At 47.6% G+C, this 15,998-nt stretch overlaps 5 protein-coding genes across 5 annotated transcripts; 2 read left to right on the top strand and 3 right to left on the bottom strand.

Annotated features, from left to right (window-relative positions):
- Nucleotides 1-2,312: 2,312 nt before the first annotated feature.
- AO090103000238 (uncharacterized protein) lies at nucleotides 2,313-3,749 on the top strand (the record flags this gene model as incomplete). The annotated part of the gene is made up of 1 exon (XM_001826774.1): nucleotides 2,313-3,749. One exon carries the CDS (start codon nucleotides 2,313-2,315, stop codon nucleotides 3,747-3,749), a length of 1,437 nt encoding a protein of 478 aa, XP_001826826.1.
- A 617-nt stretch (nucleotides 3,750-4,366) lies between these two features.
- AO090103000239 (uncharacterized protein) lies at nucleotides 4,367-5,109 on the bottom strand (the record flags this gene model as incomplete). Its single annotated transcript, XM_023233376.1, has 3 exons — nucleotides 4,367-4,448; nucleotides 4,556-4,675; nucleotides 4,778-5,109. 3 exons carry the CDS (start codon nucleotides 5,107-5,109, stop codon nucleotides 4,367-4,369), a joined length of 534 nt encoding a protein of 177 aa, XP_023093871.1.
- A 1,111-nt stretch (nucleotides 5,110-6,220) lies between these two features.
- AO090103000240 (uncharacterized protein) lies at nucleotides 6,221-7,951 on the bottom strand (the record flags this gene model as incomplete). Its single annotated transcript, XM_023233375.1, has 7 exons — nucleotides 6,221-6,547; nucleotides 6,598-6,682; nucleotides 6,745-6,914; nucleotides 6,962-7,468; nucleotides 7,522-7,603; nucleotides 7,659-7,749; nucleotides 7,792-7,951. 7 exons carry the CDS (start codon nucleotides 7,949-7,951, stop codon nucleotides 6,221-6,223), a joined length of 1,422 nt encoding a protein of 473 aa, XP_023093872.1.
- Nucleotides 7,952-9,000: 1,049 nt separating this feature from the next.
- AO090103000241 (acyclic terpene utilization AtuA family protein) lies at nucleotides 9,001-12,796 on the bottom strand (the record flags this gene model as incomplete). Its single annotated transcript, XM_023233374.1, has 4 exons — nucleotides 9,001-9,050; nucleotides 10,882-11,445; nucleotides 11,497-12,108; nucleotides 12,166-12,796. 4 exons carry the CDS (start codon nucleotides 12,794-12,796, stop codon nucleotides 9,001-9,003), a joined length of 1,857 nt encoding a protein of 618 aa, XP_023093873.1.
- A 549-nt stretch (nucleotides 12,797-13,345) lies between these two features.
- AO090103000242 (uncharacterized protein) lies at nucleotides 13,346-14,980 on the top strand (the record flags this gene model as incomplete). The annotated part of the gene is made up of 3 exons (XM_023233373.1): nucleotides 13,346-13,685; nucleotides 13,737-14,314; nucleotides 14,354-14,980. The coding sequence occupies 3 exons, from the start codon at nucleotides 13,346-13,348 to the stop codon at nucleotides 14,978-14,980; spliced, it is 1,545 nt and encodes a 514-aa protein (XP_023093874.1).
- Between the last annotated feature and the right edge of the window lie 1,018 nt (nucleotides 14,981-15,998).

Below are 15,998 nucleotides of genomic sequence, written 5' to 3'. Positions count from 1 at the left end.
TCATGTACACCATCGCTGGTTTTCAACTGCTGCTCTCCAGACGAAATGACTCGGTAAGCGCTGACAGTTTGTGCGCCAAGTGGAGGTGCACGACTAGTGTGATAGGTGAGGCTTAGCTGCAGACTTCAAGTGTTGGATAATGGCCTAGACCGGCTAAACATGGAAAGAAACTTGCCGATCTGCAGTAGATTTCTTGTTCTTCTTTGCTTTTCGTATCTTTCAATTTATGGATTTTGCTTTTTTTTTTTTTTGTTTTCTTTTTTTTTTCGTTTGTATTTTCCCTCTTTTCGTTCCTTTGCTTTTTGCTTTACTTTTGCTTAAGGCCTGAGTGCGGCTCTAGAAGCACCTAGCTGACCTGAGCTCACGATTAAACTGTAATAAGTCCTTTCTCTCAGTTCTATATCTTGGGATCTTGCCGACTCGAGAAAGGACCTCTTATATCTCCAAAGTTTTTAAACCGCTAGCATCCCTTCAAGAGGCTGCCCGCATTATCAACTGACAAACGCTACTTTCGGAAAAATGACAACTTTTTCAAAAATCGCACTTAGCTAGCTCGATTCTTCCCAAAAATAATTCCATGCATTTTAGTACTCACGCCTGCAGTCCGTAGCATGCTAGTAAAATTTCCCTGTTCTGTTTCTACGACCCCGACAACTCGAAATCAAAATTTAGAGTACACCCGAATACCATCTGGCGAGGATATAATAAAGATATCAAGTTCATACTCGTCCACATAATCACAGAGCATCTTCAGGAGCGTAGAACCAACGCCCTGTCGTTGATGATGTGGAGCCACAGCCATAAACACGATCCCTAGGGCAGACGGGTCAACAAAGCTAGAGAAAGCTTTCGCTTGTTGACGGCTTACTGTATATCCCATTGCCTTTCCAGCCTTGCAAGACTCTTTGCCTCTCTTTTCTGAGCATTTTCGAGACATTACGCCATGAGGATACATCCAAGGAGGGGGGCGTCCAGCTGTTGTGATGTCTCATTCTTCTACCCTGCCTTTCTTCGCACTTGATTATCGGGCCCTCTTGGATACATTGCTCTCCATACTTCATGCCCTTTGAAAAGAAATGCGAGCTGGTAGTCCAGCCTATGATTCCAACAGGTTGTCCGTCTGCTCCACAAGCTTTATATAGGATTTCGTCTTGTAGATCAAGTGCCTGATAAATACCCTCAGTTACCCATCTTATTTCGTCTTCCCTATACTTCCACTGCTGCTCTGCCGAGTGTGGGAACATCAAGCGACGCAGTGGGCTATGTAACTGCGCAGGAAATTCGACGTTTCGCACGAGCGCATCCACGTCCTCGATTTCAACAGGCGATAAGGGAAATGCTATTTGGTCCTGGTTTGAGAGAAAGAAGCTCTGACCTGTGTTGAATGTTTCGCGCACAGAAAAAGAAAAAGAACAAGAAGCTGATATACACCTGATTCAGCTGACGACATTATGACAAGGTACGAAAACTTCCTGGTAGCGAAAAGGGAAATTCGATTGTTTCGACGTGCACTACAGGTTAATTATGTATAGGGAATGTTTCTCACTAGTAGCCTTGAAATAGATATAAAATTTCTCTTATTTCTGCTTCATGCCTTTTATTACTGTAATAGTGATATTTCAAGCTAATGGATTGAGCTATCGAACAACATATATCTGAACTACCTCATTGCTATTATTTTAAACTCTTTATTTCTTTTCTTGAGTAACGTATACAAACCCCTTACCATGATTCCAAGTGGATCGAGATGCCTTTCGAAATCAATCACATCTTTCACACCAGGTCTAGGCCCTTTAGAGCGCTGCTGAATGCCATATTCTTCACTCATTATATGTTGACAAGGAGAGTTTCACTTATCCTCAATTTCATGTCTACAGCTCGTTTCATAAGCTATCTGTCCAAAGCTCGAAGAATGTCATCCTGTCCCGACAGATTTTCCCATTCCCATACAATTCACCTATCCAGAGGTGCTAGCACAATTGAAATTATACAAGGCGTGCACAGCCAAACCAAGCTCTCGACTCTCGACCGTGAATAATAATATTGAGACCATCAATGTGTGGTTATCTAACGGTGAATTGGACTCAATATTGAAGAGACTTTCGCCAATCTGGCTGCACTGCATGCAAATCTTCCTTTACAGTGATGCAAGCCAGAGCGAACTTTGGTTAACTCGGAGCCCTTTCAGGTCTTCATATAGTCACAAACAGAAGACTTGCATTTCAACAGGTCGCTTTCCGTTTCTCTTCTTGCATTTAAGTCACATTCTCGTACTGGGCGATTTGCTGCCATACCCCTTCATACACATCAAAATGGGCTTTTCATCTATTATTGCCCGGCTTCTACTTGGGACAGTGGCAATCTTATCCTTCGTGGGAGCTATTAACGAGCAGGATTTTGCACCTGATGATATCGTCATCCGGGATATATGTATCCTTGGCGGTGGGTCCACAGGCACATATGCAGCAATCAGCTTGAAGGACAAAGCGAAAAGCGTGGTAGTCGTTGAGCGGCATAAGATCCTAGGAGGTCACACTGAAACGCTCTACCTTGGCAACAACCAGTACATCGACTACGGCGTAGAAGGAGTCTTCAACGACGAGCTAAGTCGAAAGTACCTTAAGCGTCTGGCAGTGGACTATAAACCTCTTCTGCCAAGCGCCCAGACCACTGAATATGTCAACTTCAGAACTGGGAAGAAAGTGCCTCCTCCGTCTGGGATCCCTTCTGTCGTTGAGGCTGCAAAAGTATACCGCGCGGCTATCGAAAAATTCAGCTATCTAAAGGATGGGCTTTATAACCTGCCTGACCCCGTTCCCGACGAGCTTCTGCAGCCTTTTGGCGACTTTGTGAAGAAAGCCGGTATTGAGGGCTCTCTCCAAGTCGTCAAAATATTTGCCCATGGTGCCGGAAACATCCTCCAAGCTCCACTACTTCGTGTCCTCCAGCTCTGCGGTCTCCCGCAGGTTGACTCACTCCTTCAGGGTGGATACATTACGCCCAAGAATGGCATGTACGAAGTCTACAACAGGGCCTCAGAAATCCTCGGGTCCGATATCTTTTACGAGACTAGTGTGATCGAAACTGAACGATCAGAGTCTGGTATCAACATCTTCGTACAAAGTGCCAACGGCATCCGCAAACTTATCAAGGCTAAACAGCTTCTCGTCACTTTTGTCCCGATTATAGAATCCTTAAACGGATTCGACCTTGTCAGGCCCGAATCTTCCCTCTTCCAGAAATGGAACTGGGTCAACTACTACGTTGCCGTCGTAAAGATCACAGGAATGCCAAATGCCACGACGCTCGTCAACGCTGACCCCGACAATACCCCAGGCAATCTCCCACTGCCGCCATTCCAGTTGGAATTGCAATACCCCGGTGTCGACGGATACCTGGTTAGCAAAATCATTGGCAACAGCACTTTCACCGCGCAGCAAGCGAAGGATCTTATACTTTCTGACCTTCGTCGCATGGGAACAGAAGGGACTTTTCCAGGTGGTGATCCCGAGATTGTGGTGTTTGGTGACCATACGCCAACCACAGTGTCGGTTTCCAATATTGATGTTCGGGATGGTTTTTATAGAAAGCTGTCTGCGCTTCAAGGAACCAAGAATACGTTCTATACTGGGTTGGCCTTTTGTTCGGATTATTCGTCTTTGTTGTGGGCGTATACGGAGACTGTTATTGGGGAGATGGTGGCTTCGTCGGCAAGTACTTGTTCACTCTGTGTCCAAGGGTATGATTGACTGGTTTTGATATTTAAATTGGAATTTATTGTCATGTTTACTTTGGTGTTCGTCTTGTATGAAAGGCGAGGTTAAGAGAAATAGGGCAATTGGATGTTGAGGGTTAATATATCTGTCCGGATGCATAGGCCAGTGCAGTGAAAGTAATTATCCTAATCACGGCTACACGGGATGCATTAACAGGTTCGCGCAAGGCTAAGATTTAATGAACTAGTAATCATAAGTTATTAGACTCAACTTAGCAACTCAAGGACTTTAGAACTAAAGCAAAGGTCCGGCAAAGTCAGGGTTACTTCTGAGATATATATCTTGTAGGAGGATACTAAACATAGGGCTTTTTGCTGCTCAAGCCTTGTGCATACGAAGTATAAGTACATCAATACAGTACTCTCGTACAATAAGGAACTGACTGAGAAATCAGTTAATTGGAAGGTTCGAGGTTCCTAGGGGCTTGCAAGTTGCAACACTCGGCTGTCGGGATACTTCCCTTCTTAGTAGATCTAGGGCAAGATCTGTAGATCTCTACTGATAAGGACATGAGTCAGGTGTAAGGAAAGCGCGGCAGGTACTGAGTTATGTGGATCCTGAATAGAGTTTATCTGTTATTTGAATTACTTTCATGCATGAAAAGAAGAACATCCCTCGCTGTGGTTAATCTTGCCAAGCGTGCCCCTTGCATAGACGTTGTCCTTCGCCATGCTAGTGGACTTTTCTACGCCGATTGAATAATGCTATATTCATTGATGGAAAGTGACGCGCCCTCGCGTCTGAAGTAAGAGAATGTGATTGTTCACTATATTACATACCGCAAGGATATATTCCTTGTCATCGATGAATTAAACATAGCGTCCGGAACCTGAGTAATGACCGTAGATAGTATATGTTTCGCCGCCATATCAAACAGCCCAAGGCCTCCCATAAACCACCTATTATTAAGATATGCCTCATCTTGACATGATAACCCCCACCCAATAGACGAAAAGTTCCACTAGAACACCCATAACACTAACGCCTTAACCTCGACTCACAGAAGCGGCGACGGAAGTGAAATTAGCGGACCCGACACGAGCGGAGAGTCGCCAGTGAGAGGACCAACAGTCACATTCGCCTTCTCCAGAAGGCTACCCAAGCTTGGCCTCTTGCTGTTATCTTCATTGTTGCTGTCCTTGAGATCCATAGAGGGAGAGTGGTCATCGTAGGATACTGCGGCGCTGTTACGTGACTTGTCGATGTTATTGTCGCCAACTGTGGTCTTGTGGATATCTGCTTCGCCGTTTGCGGTGCCATTAACGAAGCGGCCCCATGTTGGGAAGGCGATGGCCGTCCCGGAGAGGGTAGCAAGGATTGTGAAGAAATGCATGGAGGGGAGATTATGGGTTGTATAATAGATAAACGTAGGAGATTGAAGGAATGGATCTCAAGTTGGATGAGAATTGTTGTGGGCGCGCCAGGCGCAGATGTCGTCAAGGAAAAAAACAATTTTTAGCAGTGTTTCGTTACACAGAGGATGCTTTTATATGATGAGCTTATCTAGAATATTGGCTTAGCTTGAATACTTGGCTATCTTAGGAATGTTGTTGTGGCTGCGTCCTTTGACATCCACGAAGTTTCCATGTATTAAGCAATTTGAGGAAAGTTAAAACTGGCTTTAAAGGCTGACAGAAGTTTACTTTGGATCTGGCTTTATTTCTGTTCTTCTGTTTGTTGGCTATTTCGTTGGATAGGGGAGCAATACTGGGCGAAGAAGGATATATCCCAATCAGCAAGAGAGATCGACCAGCGTAAGAGATTTGGTGTCTTAGATCCGTCCAAGATAACAGCGGCGTGCAATTCCGGTGTCGGGAGATCCTCCTAGGGGTCGTGGGTGAACGTGACATGGGGATGGGATGCAAGGGATGCTGCGGAATGGCGTTCGCACATCATCCACCAGTTGAATCCGCTTCTCAAGAATGTCAGCCAGTATAAAAGTATGCTGTGAAGGGAAAAAATGGTAAGCGGGATAATTCCAATGTCTGACGAGCAAGACATATGTCACTCCTCGTGGATCAATCCAGCGATTTGATTTGAGTTCATTATTTGACGAATGTCTTTCCGTCACTTTGACTGTGTCTCAACATGACTCGACATTAGTGGAACCGGATTCAAATTGCTATCTATTATCGACATTACTCATTCTTTTTTGTGAGGCATTGGGCTAGTAGTGATCCACACCCTCCCATCTTTTATCTGAATAGAGTATGCTGGAACAAGCGACACTAGTGCTATTAGTGCTGGGATTTGCATAGCTTACATGCCATTTTGGATCCGTGTACATGAGACGCGTAGCAGCGCGCTTTTTGAATTGTGGTACAAGAGAAAGATTGGCAATTGCGGTGCAGGCCCAGTGTAAATGCTCCTAAATGGAAATAAAAAAGCTCCGCCGTTGCTAGAACATGTTCACCACTTTATATTAGAATTGAAGAGTAATCTTATCAATAAACATAAGCTTTAGGCTGCCCGCTCCGCCGTAGCTTCCTATTCAAAACCACATAGTATATGTGCAGCGCAACGCACGAAACACTGACAAAAAATAGTAAAGCAGCATTCGTCCAATGGCCCGTGGGGTACCCCCTCGTAGCCTCATTCGCCTTGTAAATCCACACCCCGACGATCTGACCAGGAGCACCAAAAGAGATGTTGAGCGCTATCGCCAGTCCGGCTCCAGCAGTGGAATGAAGGTTGGAAGATAACCAGCCAAGAAGTGGTGGAATGCACGAAAACGCACCGCTGGCCGCCACAATCAAGCAGCCATACCGATGCTGCGATAATGTTAGAAGCTTAGCTTTTCTCCGCATGGAATTAGCCTTACCTGATACGCATCTGCAGGTAAGACGGCAGAGGCCAAGAAGCCCACAGCACCGATGCATGAGAATATCGCTGCGTGGATTCCGCGTCTGTTCCGATGCGAAGGTTCAGTTAGCGTATATTTCACGTTCAGTTGTCAGAGTTAGCATACGCGTTGAAGTGGTCGGCTGACCATGAAACTGCGACCGTTACTACATATGCAACGGCATAAGGTGGCACAGTCATCAGTTGGGCTTCTAGATTCTCGTATCCCAGCCCGGCAGTAATAGATGGGGTAAAGAGTGAAAGACTGGAGAAAGGAGTTGAGATGCCAAAATAAATCTACTACATATTAGTAAGTGTTAGGAAAGCAAGCATAGAACACATACCGCGTAATGGCCGTATAATCGCCAATCAGTCAGCACAGTCTTAGCGTCAGACCAGCTCATCGTTTTAGCGCTACTCTTGGAGCCTTCCAACCGGAGTCTGTGTTTTGCCAAGTTGAGCTCTGCAGCGTTCAGCCATCCCGCTGTTTCTGGATAGTCTGGTAAGAGAAACCAGACAAGGATTGCTGACGCACACGATGGAGCTCCTTCAATTATGAATAGCCAGCGCCAGGCCGACAGACCATGGGAGCGGTTCAAATATCCAACTCCATAAGCAATAGCACCACCAAACGCGCCGGCTAGTGTAGCAGAGGCGAGAATTAGTGCCACACGTATAGAGCGTTCTGAAACACAATACCAAAATGTTAGGTAATATACGAGTCCAGGGAACAGCCCAGCCTCAATGACTCCGAGCAGGAAGCGAATGCCCGTAACATCCGCAAAATTGCGAGAGCCACCCAAACCCATTGTGATGCCGCCCCAGGCAAACATGAGGAACGCAATCCACCTCTATATTAGATTAGCGCGTGCGAGGGAAAACAAACTGGATGATAGATACATACACTAGGCCTCAACTTCTTCAGCAAATAGTTTGAGGGCACCTCAAACAGTGCATATGCGACGAGAAAGACCATTAATGCAATCCTAGAAATGGGACAGTTAGCATGTGCTCAAGCAAGTCAAGGAACACAGTACATACGTGTACTGGTAATTGCTCATATTTGTTTCCGAGAGGAGATCATTTCCAGTATCCTTGTTCAAGACCTTGGCATTTCCTGGAGTCAATAACGCTTAGCTGGGTTTTTCAATGGGCGTGCTCTTCATGTTTTTACCAATATTTGAGCGATCAAGGTAGCACAGTAAATAGATAAATGCTGATAAGGGTACGATGCGTAGGTCTTGTTTCCAGACCAGAGCCTTTTCAGCGGCGGTGTCATAAGCGGGTGCCGCTTCTGGGCTATTCGAAGTGTCCTGGGCCGCAGTCAACACCATCTACTATTCTCTGTCGGCATGGAAGCATTGTTACCTACGTGGATGCCATTCTCGACTTCCTCCACTTCATGGTCGTGGGGCTTTTCGTCTTGTGCTGCCATGTCTCTCGGATCAAAGCGAGAGTCTGGTGAGTCGGGTACTCTCATTGTTTTACAGGGCGGGTTCGTATGGAAAACGGGCCCAAGAAGCTCGGTAAAAATTGATGATCATATATAGCGTACTAAAATCTCAAGACTTATGAAGTACTTCAAAGGGAGCCTGACTCAGGTTTTGGCCTCGTCGGCGTCGGCGACCGTCACCGACGGACAATGTCCGAGCCCACATAATTAGGGCTTCGCTTCACTTCCACCGCTGATTGAATCTGGAGAAAACGCGGGGTAAACGCCACTAGCGAAGAGCCGGGCCCTCGGCATTGGTCTATAACGTCCCCGCAGCGACGATTAATTGTGTCCGGCTTTTCGGACTAAAACTCGCCGGCTTACTTGACCGAAAACAACGGAGTCCCATCACACTTGCACACTCCGGTCTGGCGGCTGCAGGCGACATTGAAACATGCATGCTTGCGACAGATGCCATCGGCGCAAGTCAAAACGCGACAAAGTGCTACCGGCGTGTGGACCATGCCAGAAAGCTGGAGTTGCCTGCAAGTATGTCGATCGGACGAAAGGCCATCAGCAACTTCTGGAGAAATTGCAGCGTCGCTTGAAACATGTCGAAGCCACCAATCGCGCCTTAGAGGCAAAACTAGCTAGCCATGCTTCTCCAGCTGCACAAAGTGAGGCCAATGAATATGGTAACGAGGTGGATTCAGAGATGCCCGCACTGGATGATGCGCTTGGGGAAGCTACCGCTAGACGGCAGGAAATAGAAAGGGACGATAATGAGGTCATAGAGGAAGTCACCTTTCTATCCAGTGGGGCAGGGGGCGAGCAGCACTTCCTAGGCTCCGCCAGCGGTGTGTTCCTTGCTAGCTTGGTCAGTGCGACTATGGTCAGCTCCCGGTCTCAGGGTACGCACGAAGGGGATTCACGAGGAAGATCGAGTAGATTTCAACCGGTTTCACCTCTTACTACTGCCTCTTCTGAGGCTCCGGCATTACCTGCAGAGCAGGTCGCGCGTAATCTACATCGTGCCTACTTTGAACATGACCATCTCTGCTACCCTTTCCTCCATCGCGAGACCGCCCTCTGCGCATTAGACCAAGCCTATCAGGACCCCTCCTTCTTGGAACAAAATGCCTTTGCATCGTTTGCATTTGATATGATCCTCGCTATAGCCACCGCCAGTGTGCACAAGTTTAACATCGAAGCACTTCCTGATGCGGAAGCATATCAAATACGGGCAACACAGAGACTAAACGAGGTAATGCGTGATGGTGGTGTACAAGCACTTCAAGCGCTCCTGTTACTGTGTCAATACAGGATGACAAATTCGATCCAGGACACATCAACAAGTAAGTTATAGAATTTTCATAGATGTAGTTGATTGATCTGACTTTCGCCAGGCTTATGGCACATCGTTGGTGTTGCTTCCCGGATGTGCTTCGAGCTGGGACTGCATCGGGAGCAGGCTTACCGGCCGACCGAGACCACAAACACTAGTGACAAAACTTCGTATGCAACCATACAGTGCGAGATTCGTCGCCGATGCTTCTGGTGTGTTGTTGCGATGGATAGGTACAGACAGCTTCGTTTATCTTGGGTATAGAAACTGACATCATCCAACTAGAATCGTAAGTATTACATTGGGAAGACCTCTTGCCATACACCTACAGGACGTAGAGGTCGCCCTTCCTGACTCTAAGCATGACACTGTCTTAGGTCATGATAATGTAAACTTAGAACGCCAGTCCTCGTCATCCATCTCCCGCACGGCGTTGTTTGTTCACATTGTCCGCTACCGAATAATCTGTGGCGATATATTGTCTGCACTACACAACATATCCGGTCGAACACAAAGCGACGCTGCCTTGGTGGCTCGAGATAAACTTGCCGATGATCTTGCTCAATGGCATAATGAAACCGCGGCATTAGCGCTTCCAGAAATAGATCTGGCTAGCCCCCTTTTAGGAGACCAGTCCAGCTATCGTGCCCGGGAATGGTATGAGCTATTATATTATAATGCCCTCCTTATGTTGTATAGGCCATCACCAGCACTAGGATCATCGCCTCATCAGGACGCGGGCGTCCCACAAACCATATTCGTCGCCGCGAAACAGTCCATCACATTGTATTCACATCTTCACCGCTCCCGGCGCATTAACTACACTTGGATAACTCTCCATTCTGTTTTCATGGCCGGCCTGTCCTACGTCTATGCCGTGGGTAGACACTTCCGAGCTCGCAAGCGTCGGGCTCCCAGCAGTATATTCTCCCTCCTTCAGAGCGATCCCACCATAATTGAAATAGTGCATGACTCAAGAGCATGCTCGAATGTATTAGTCGGTATCTCTGAACGGTGGAACGTGACGAAGCACTGCCATGATGTCTTCAACCGTCTGACTGATGCCATGCTCGCGGATGCCATTGAATACCATTCCCAGACCACCGGTTCAGCATCAGCCCAACACAAGCGAGCAGCGCTTGGACCTGACGAGCCATTATTATCGGTAGATAACACAGCAGTTAGCGCCACACCGGGCATTGCACCAGTAGCTTCCTGGGACATAGGCGATCCCTCCTCGAACTCCCTGGGCGTTGACTCCGTTTTACGGGAATGCTTCGATGACCTCCGACGCTTCCAGATGCTAGAAGGGCATGGAGATGACCCAGTCGGACGGCTATTTCACGATTGGCTAGGAGAGATCGGCGACATAGACATGAATATACCTCCTATGTGGTGAGGATACAATTTGTATCAAAACATCATATTGATCTATGTAGTCTATATATTTTCTTGGCACGCCATGTTCGCAGTCAATTAGATCCAACCTCTTTCTAAAAACTTCTTCGGAATGTCCACCACGCGACTTCTTAAGTATTCCCCTATCCCTTTGCCCAGCCCATCAATCCGACTAGAACTAGCAATGCCACCATCTAAGAAGTCTAGAACTCTGAAGTGAACAGCTAACAGTTTTGGAAACTCGCATCGTTCCGCTCGAGGCTCATTCTCTCTTTTTGGCCAGTCATCCCCAAGTAGCTCTTTGAATCGATCCACTGTTAAGAATGATTGCAGCCACGGGTACTCGTCAGAGTTTCGGACAAAGAAGCCCAAGTTAAAATTATCCCCTTTGTCTCCTGAGCGGGCGTGAACTATACTACCCAACGGGGCGGCCTCCTTCGCGCCGAACTGACTCAAAGGTATGGGAATCTTGGTCTCGTAGGAAGGTCTCTGGATCGGGTATATTCTTGTGACTGGAGCAGACGGTGCACCCTGTTGTATGCCATTGGAGAGAATGATTCGATGATATAGAAGGTCAAGCGGAATAACTGCTGGAAAGACCTCCATGAATGGTTTTGCATCCATCATCCGAAAGTCAAGATTCATGTGATATCCTTTCTTCCGTTAGAATATCCCTTCTAAAACAATATATAGGGGTAGCATACCTGGGTAGCTTTGCATCCGCAGGGCATATATCAGTGTCTTGAATCTCTCTGCTGAGATGTCCTCAATATTCCTCGCTTGTGTAAATATACGTAGAAATACTGTTCCCGCCTGTTGACTAGACGGGTTGATGGCAGGTGAGCCGTAGAGTTCAATGGATAATTTGCAAAAGCCGTTACCACGGAGAGCGTGATCAAGTTGATTTCGAAGCATCTCTGCTTTCTCGTTCACGTCCAGACCATTGATGTAGAATATCGCTTCTGCTTGATAGCCTCCCGGCGCTGCTATCATGGCTTTTGTCGTCGGTGGTGGCGGTTGTCCAATGGCACCATAAACCCTGACGCGACCAGGGCCGATCTCGTCTACGGATACATTTCGCAGGTCGGTTGCGACGTCTGGATTGAGATATAACTCCCCTTGTAGCTCGTAAAGTAGCTGGGCGATGGTGTTGAACTTAGTCACTGCTCCACCGTAGGCTTCACACTTAGTGATTATGCAACTGCCATCAGGACTGATTTCAGCGATGGGGAAGGAAAGGTCGACAAGGTTGGGAAGCAAGGGCTTGAAGCCGGAGAAGTTGGCACCTGTCACATACGGACCACACTCAATGAGGTCTATGGCAATTGTGGTAAGTAACATGTCAGTAAGATCAAGCAGGGAATCATACATACGTCCAGCAACCAGTGCACCGGCAAGCTCATCCCAAGCGTCTCGCTGCCACCTATACCACCACGCCGCGGCGCTAATAACTGGCGAAGCATCAGTGACACGACCACATATGACAATGTCAGCGCCTGCATTTAGAGCTTCCACAATACCCCAAGCCCCAATGTATGCCACAGCACAGTGTGGCTTCAATGGCCAATCCTTCAGTTTCCACTCGTCGTGGTCCAGATGATGTAAGTCCTGGAAACCAGGCTCCTTCTTCTGGATTGGCTCCGAGATATCGTCTCCTAGTACTGAAGCCACTATGACTTTGCTATGCCCTCTCTCTTTGCATAGTGCGCAAACCTTCTGCATAAGGGATGACGTGTTCAACGCCCCAGCGTTCGCGACGACTTTTATATCCTTTGCTACAACGATATCTAGGCAGTCGCTTAACTGGGCGAGAAACCCAGGCTCATATCCCAAATCCGGGTCTTGTGATTTGGTTATCGCATTCCATGCAATATTCATTTCCGATAACCAGTCTCCGACGATGACATCGACGTTACCGTGCTGCGCCATTCGCAACATTGCCTGGGGGTGGTCGCCGGTTGCACCGGAGACATTACCGATGCGGATGGGGCGTGTGTTGAGCATTATTGATTCTGTTCCCTTTTCCCTTGCCGAGTGTATAATGCTACTCGCAACCGATGGCATGAGGTGTGTAGTATCTAGAGCACTTTTAACTGAGCTGACCTCTGCATTGGCCTAAACTCACACGCAAATAAGGTCTCCGATGCTGTGACCAAACAGTAGGCAAAGATTCCCAAGTTTGGTCGGGTTCAACTACACCGACCCGATATATGTAATTGTATTGCTCACTCTGGGCGTCCAACCGTAGATCATGTTTCGCGGTTACTGTTCCAGGAACTCTTATCGGCCATCGGCGCCGCCAGCCGATATATCGGGGTTTCGGTCCTAGACCATGGATGATCCCATTTAAGGTTCAAAAGAATATTTCTTGAAATATTCAACCGGTAGATATTACCCGCCCATCAATCATGACTCGTGGAGCATTGTCGACCTTCCCAGGTGGGGAGGAAATCAATGTCCTGAGAAATTGATGTCCCTCAGAACTTAAAAACCCCGTTTTGCTTTGAAGTCACGACTGGCAGCCATCGAATCTCATTTCCCCTGCCACTTACAATGAGAGTATTATCTATAACCTACGTATTTGCGGTCCTACAAGTCGTCAAGGGCATCCCGCTGGGGCGGCAAGAGAAAGTGGGCTGTGCAAGTCTCGCTGGAGCCCAGATTGACAATGCGGCACATATCCATCACGCTCAAAATGTGCCTATAGGAGGGCTCACGCTATCCAGTAATGGAAGTCCCGTCAGAAATGAGCTTCCTCTCTGCCATGTTCAAGGAACCATTAACTACATGGCTGGCGGGGATGCTACGCCGGACCCACGCGGGAATAACACCCTTACCTGGGAACTATTCCTTCCAGACCAGTATCATTACAATGGACGTTTCCTTGCCGTTGGTAAGAGTTGACCAACTATATCTAAGGGGAGTACACTAATCGAGGCTCTAGGAAACGGAGGCTTCGCCGGCGATATTGATAACGCCACCATGCTCACAAACCTCAATTCCGGCTTCGCAGTCGCAGGTTGTGACAGTGGACACCCACTACTCGAAAGTGAAGCCAGTGGACCTAACGACTCTGTACCGTTCTTAGACGATATCGCGAAGGTGAAAGCCTGGATCCACAATTCAATAGCCATGACCACCAATGTCACGCGATCCATCACTGCAAACTATTACGCTGAGCAACCGGCCTACAGTTATTTCTGGGGCTGCTCAACTGGCGGTGCCCAGGGCTATGCACTTGCACAGTACCATCCTACCTTGTTTGATGGTATCTATGCTGGAAGTCCGGGAAATTGGTACAGTCACTTGATACTGAGCTTCCTCTGGAATGGACTACATGCGACTGGGGAGGGGTTTATGAGTCAGGATGCTTTGAATCTCATCACGAAAAGAACAGTAGCTGCCTGTGATGAGCTAGATGGTGTCAAAGACGGGTTGATTGAGAATCCGTTGAGGTGTGACTTTGATATCAGAACACTGGAATGCCAGCCCGGTCAGACTGCCATCAGCAACAATAAGACTGTGTGTCTTACTCCAGCCCAAATTTAATCGACACTCCAGATTTATGCCGGGCCGAAGGATCAACGTACCGGAAAGCAGATCTATCCCGGCTTCGATCTGGGCTCAGAAAACGGTTGGCTGGCCCAGGAAACATATCTGTACTCCTCGTACGCGGCTCCTATTCTTCGCCAGCTAGTATTCAAAGACAGAACGTATAACGTCACATCTTTCAACTGGGGCTCTGATGTCGATCATCTAGACTACACTGCATCACCGGCCATTGACGAAATCTCTCCTGACCTGTCGGCATTCAGTCAGCGAGGAGGCAAGTTAATCACGCTTCAAGGATGGGCAGATCAGTACAATGCAGCTACGTGGCCAATCGAGCACCTGAAACAGATCCAGTCGACTATGAAAGGGCAAGATGTCCCTGATTTTATCCGATTGTTCATGGTTCCTGGGGGTGGGCACTGTGGGGCCAATTCAGCGTATACTCACGTACCCGCCACTTACCATGCTCTTGATGCTTTGTTGCCGTGGGTGGAGGATGGGATTCAGCCCGGGGAAGTCATGAGCTCGGCACCTCCTGATGGGTCGAATACAACTAGGAAACTGTGTGTATGGCCCAAGGAGCCGAGATTTCTTAATGGAAGCCCGGGCGATTGGCAGAGTTACACATGTGTTTAGGTATCATGACCGCAGATATATCACGTAGAGAATATTATCGCCCATTTATCTTCAATATTGTTTACTGGTTGCATGATTGGGAATACAACGCGGGTAGTATAGGATAGCCCCCTTATGATGTCCCTCTTACTGAGTCCCTCACGATACCACTCATCTTTCAGGTGTCCTTCTAAGACTGACCGTCATCACCAAGAGCCTGGTAGATTCTGTGTTCCTCAGGGGCTATATCCAAAGAATTCGAATATCCAAGGTGGGAGTCCATGCTCCCGACAGCCGAAAGAGTTGCTTGACAAAGAATAAGCTGTGTTACCCTCGGCATCAAGTTCAGTATGGATCAACTAGTCTTTCTTTGCTGGCACTGCTTAGCGTGGTTACCAGTTGAGTTAGTTTCGTTGCCCCATTTGCCCAGTTCCTTGAGAATCTGTTTGCCAGAAAGGGTCTTTACCCACTGCTTAGAAGGATTTTCATGTAATTTTCAAAGACCTTTATAAATGAAAGTAATTTCGGCTGAATCTAGAATACCTACTTTGCTACACGGAAATTGACCTCTGTACGCAAGCCGCACTTTACAAAGAAGTAGGCAAGGTCTCTTCTCATGCGATCAGGTAACCCGACGATGAATATATCCGGCTCTATAACCCAGCACCCTGTTGAGATAACTTAAATCACCCCTATTTTCCTCTCTTCGAAGTCCTGTCAGTCACTATCTTCTACACCGCAGAGATGTTTCGAACTTATACCCTCATTGCTTTCTATCTCTCAGCTGTAGCTGTCAGTATAAGATTTGGACCCGGAAGCCAAGCCGGAAGCAGTGGAACAGGGGGGGTTTATGAAAATACGATCCAGCCCCCACAGTCTTCAACCCGACAAATCCACGACCAGTGTGTGGGCGTCAAGATACTACCGGCAAGGAACATAAACGCAGCACCGCCAGAGCCAAACAGAGGTGGAGCCAACAGAGCTCCTCAACCTGGCCCAAACGCGATAATTCCAGAGCCAGTATATGGACAACTTGGAC

Source organism: Aspergillus oryzae, chromosome 8 (genome assembly GCF_000184455.2).
Source record: "Aspergillus oryzae RIB40 DNA, chromosome 8".
Taxonomy (NCBI): Eukaryota; Fungi; Ascomycota; class Eurotiomycetes; order Eurotiales; family Aspergillaceae; genus Aspergillus; species Aspergillus oryzae.
Note: the sequence above shows the minus strand (reverse complement) of the source record. Positions and strands in the feature narration are given on the sequence as shown.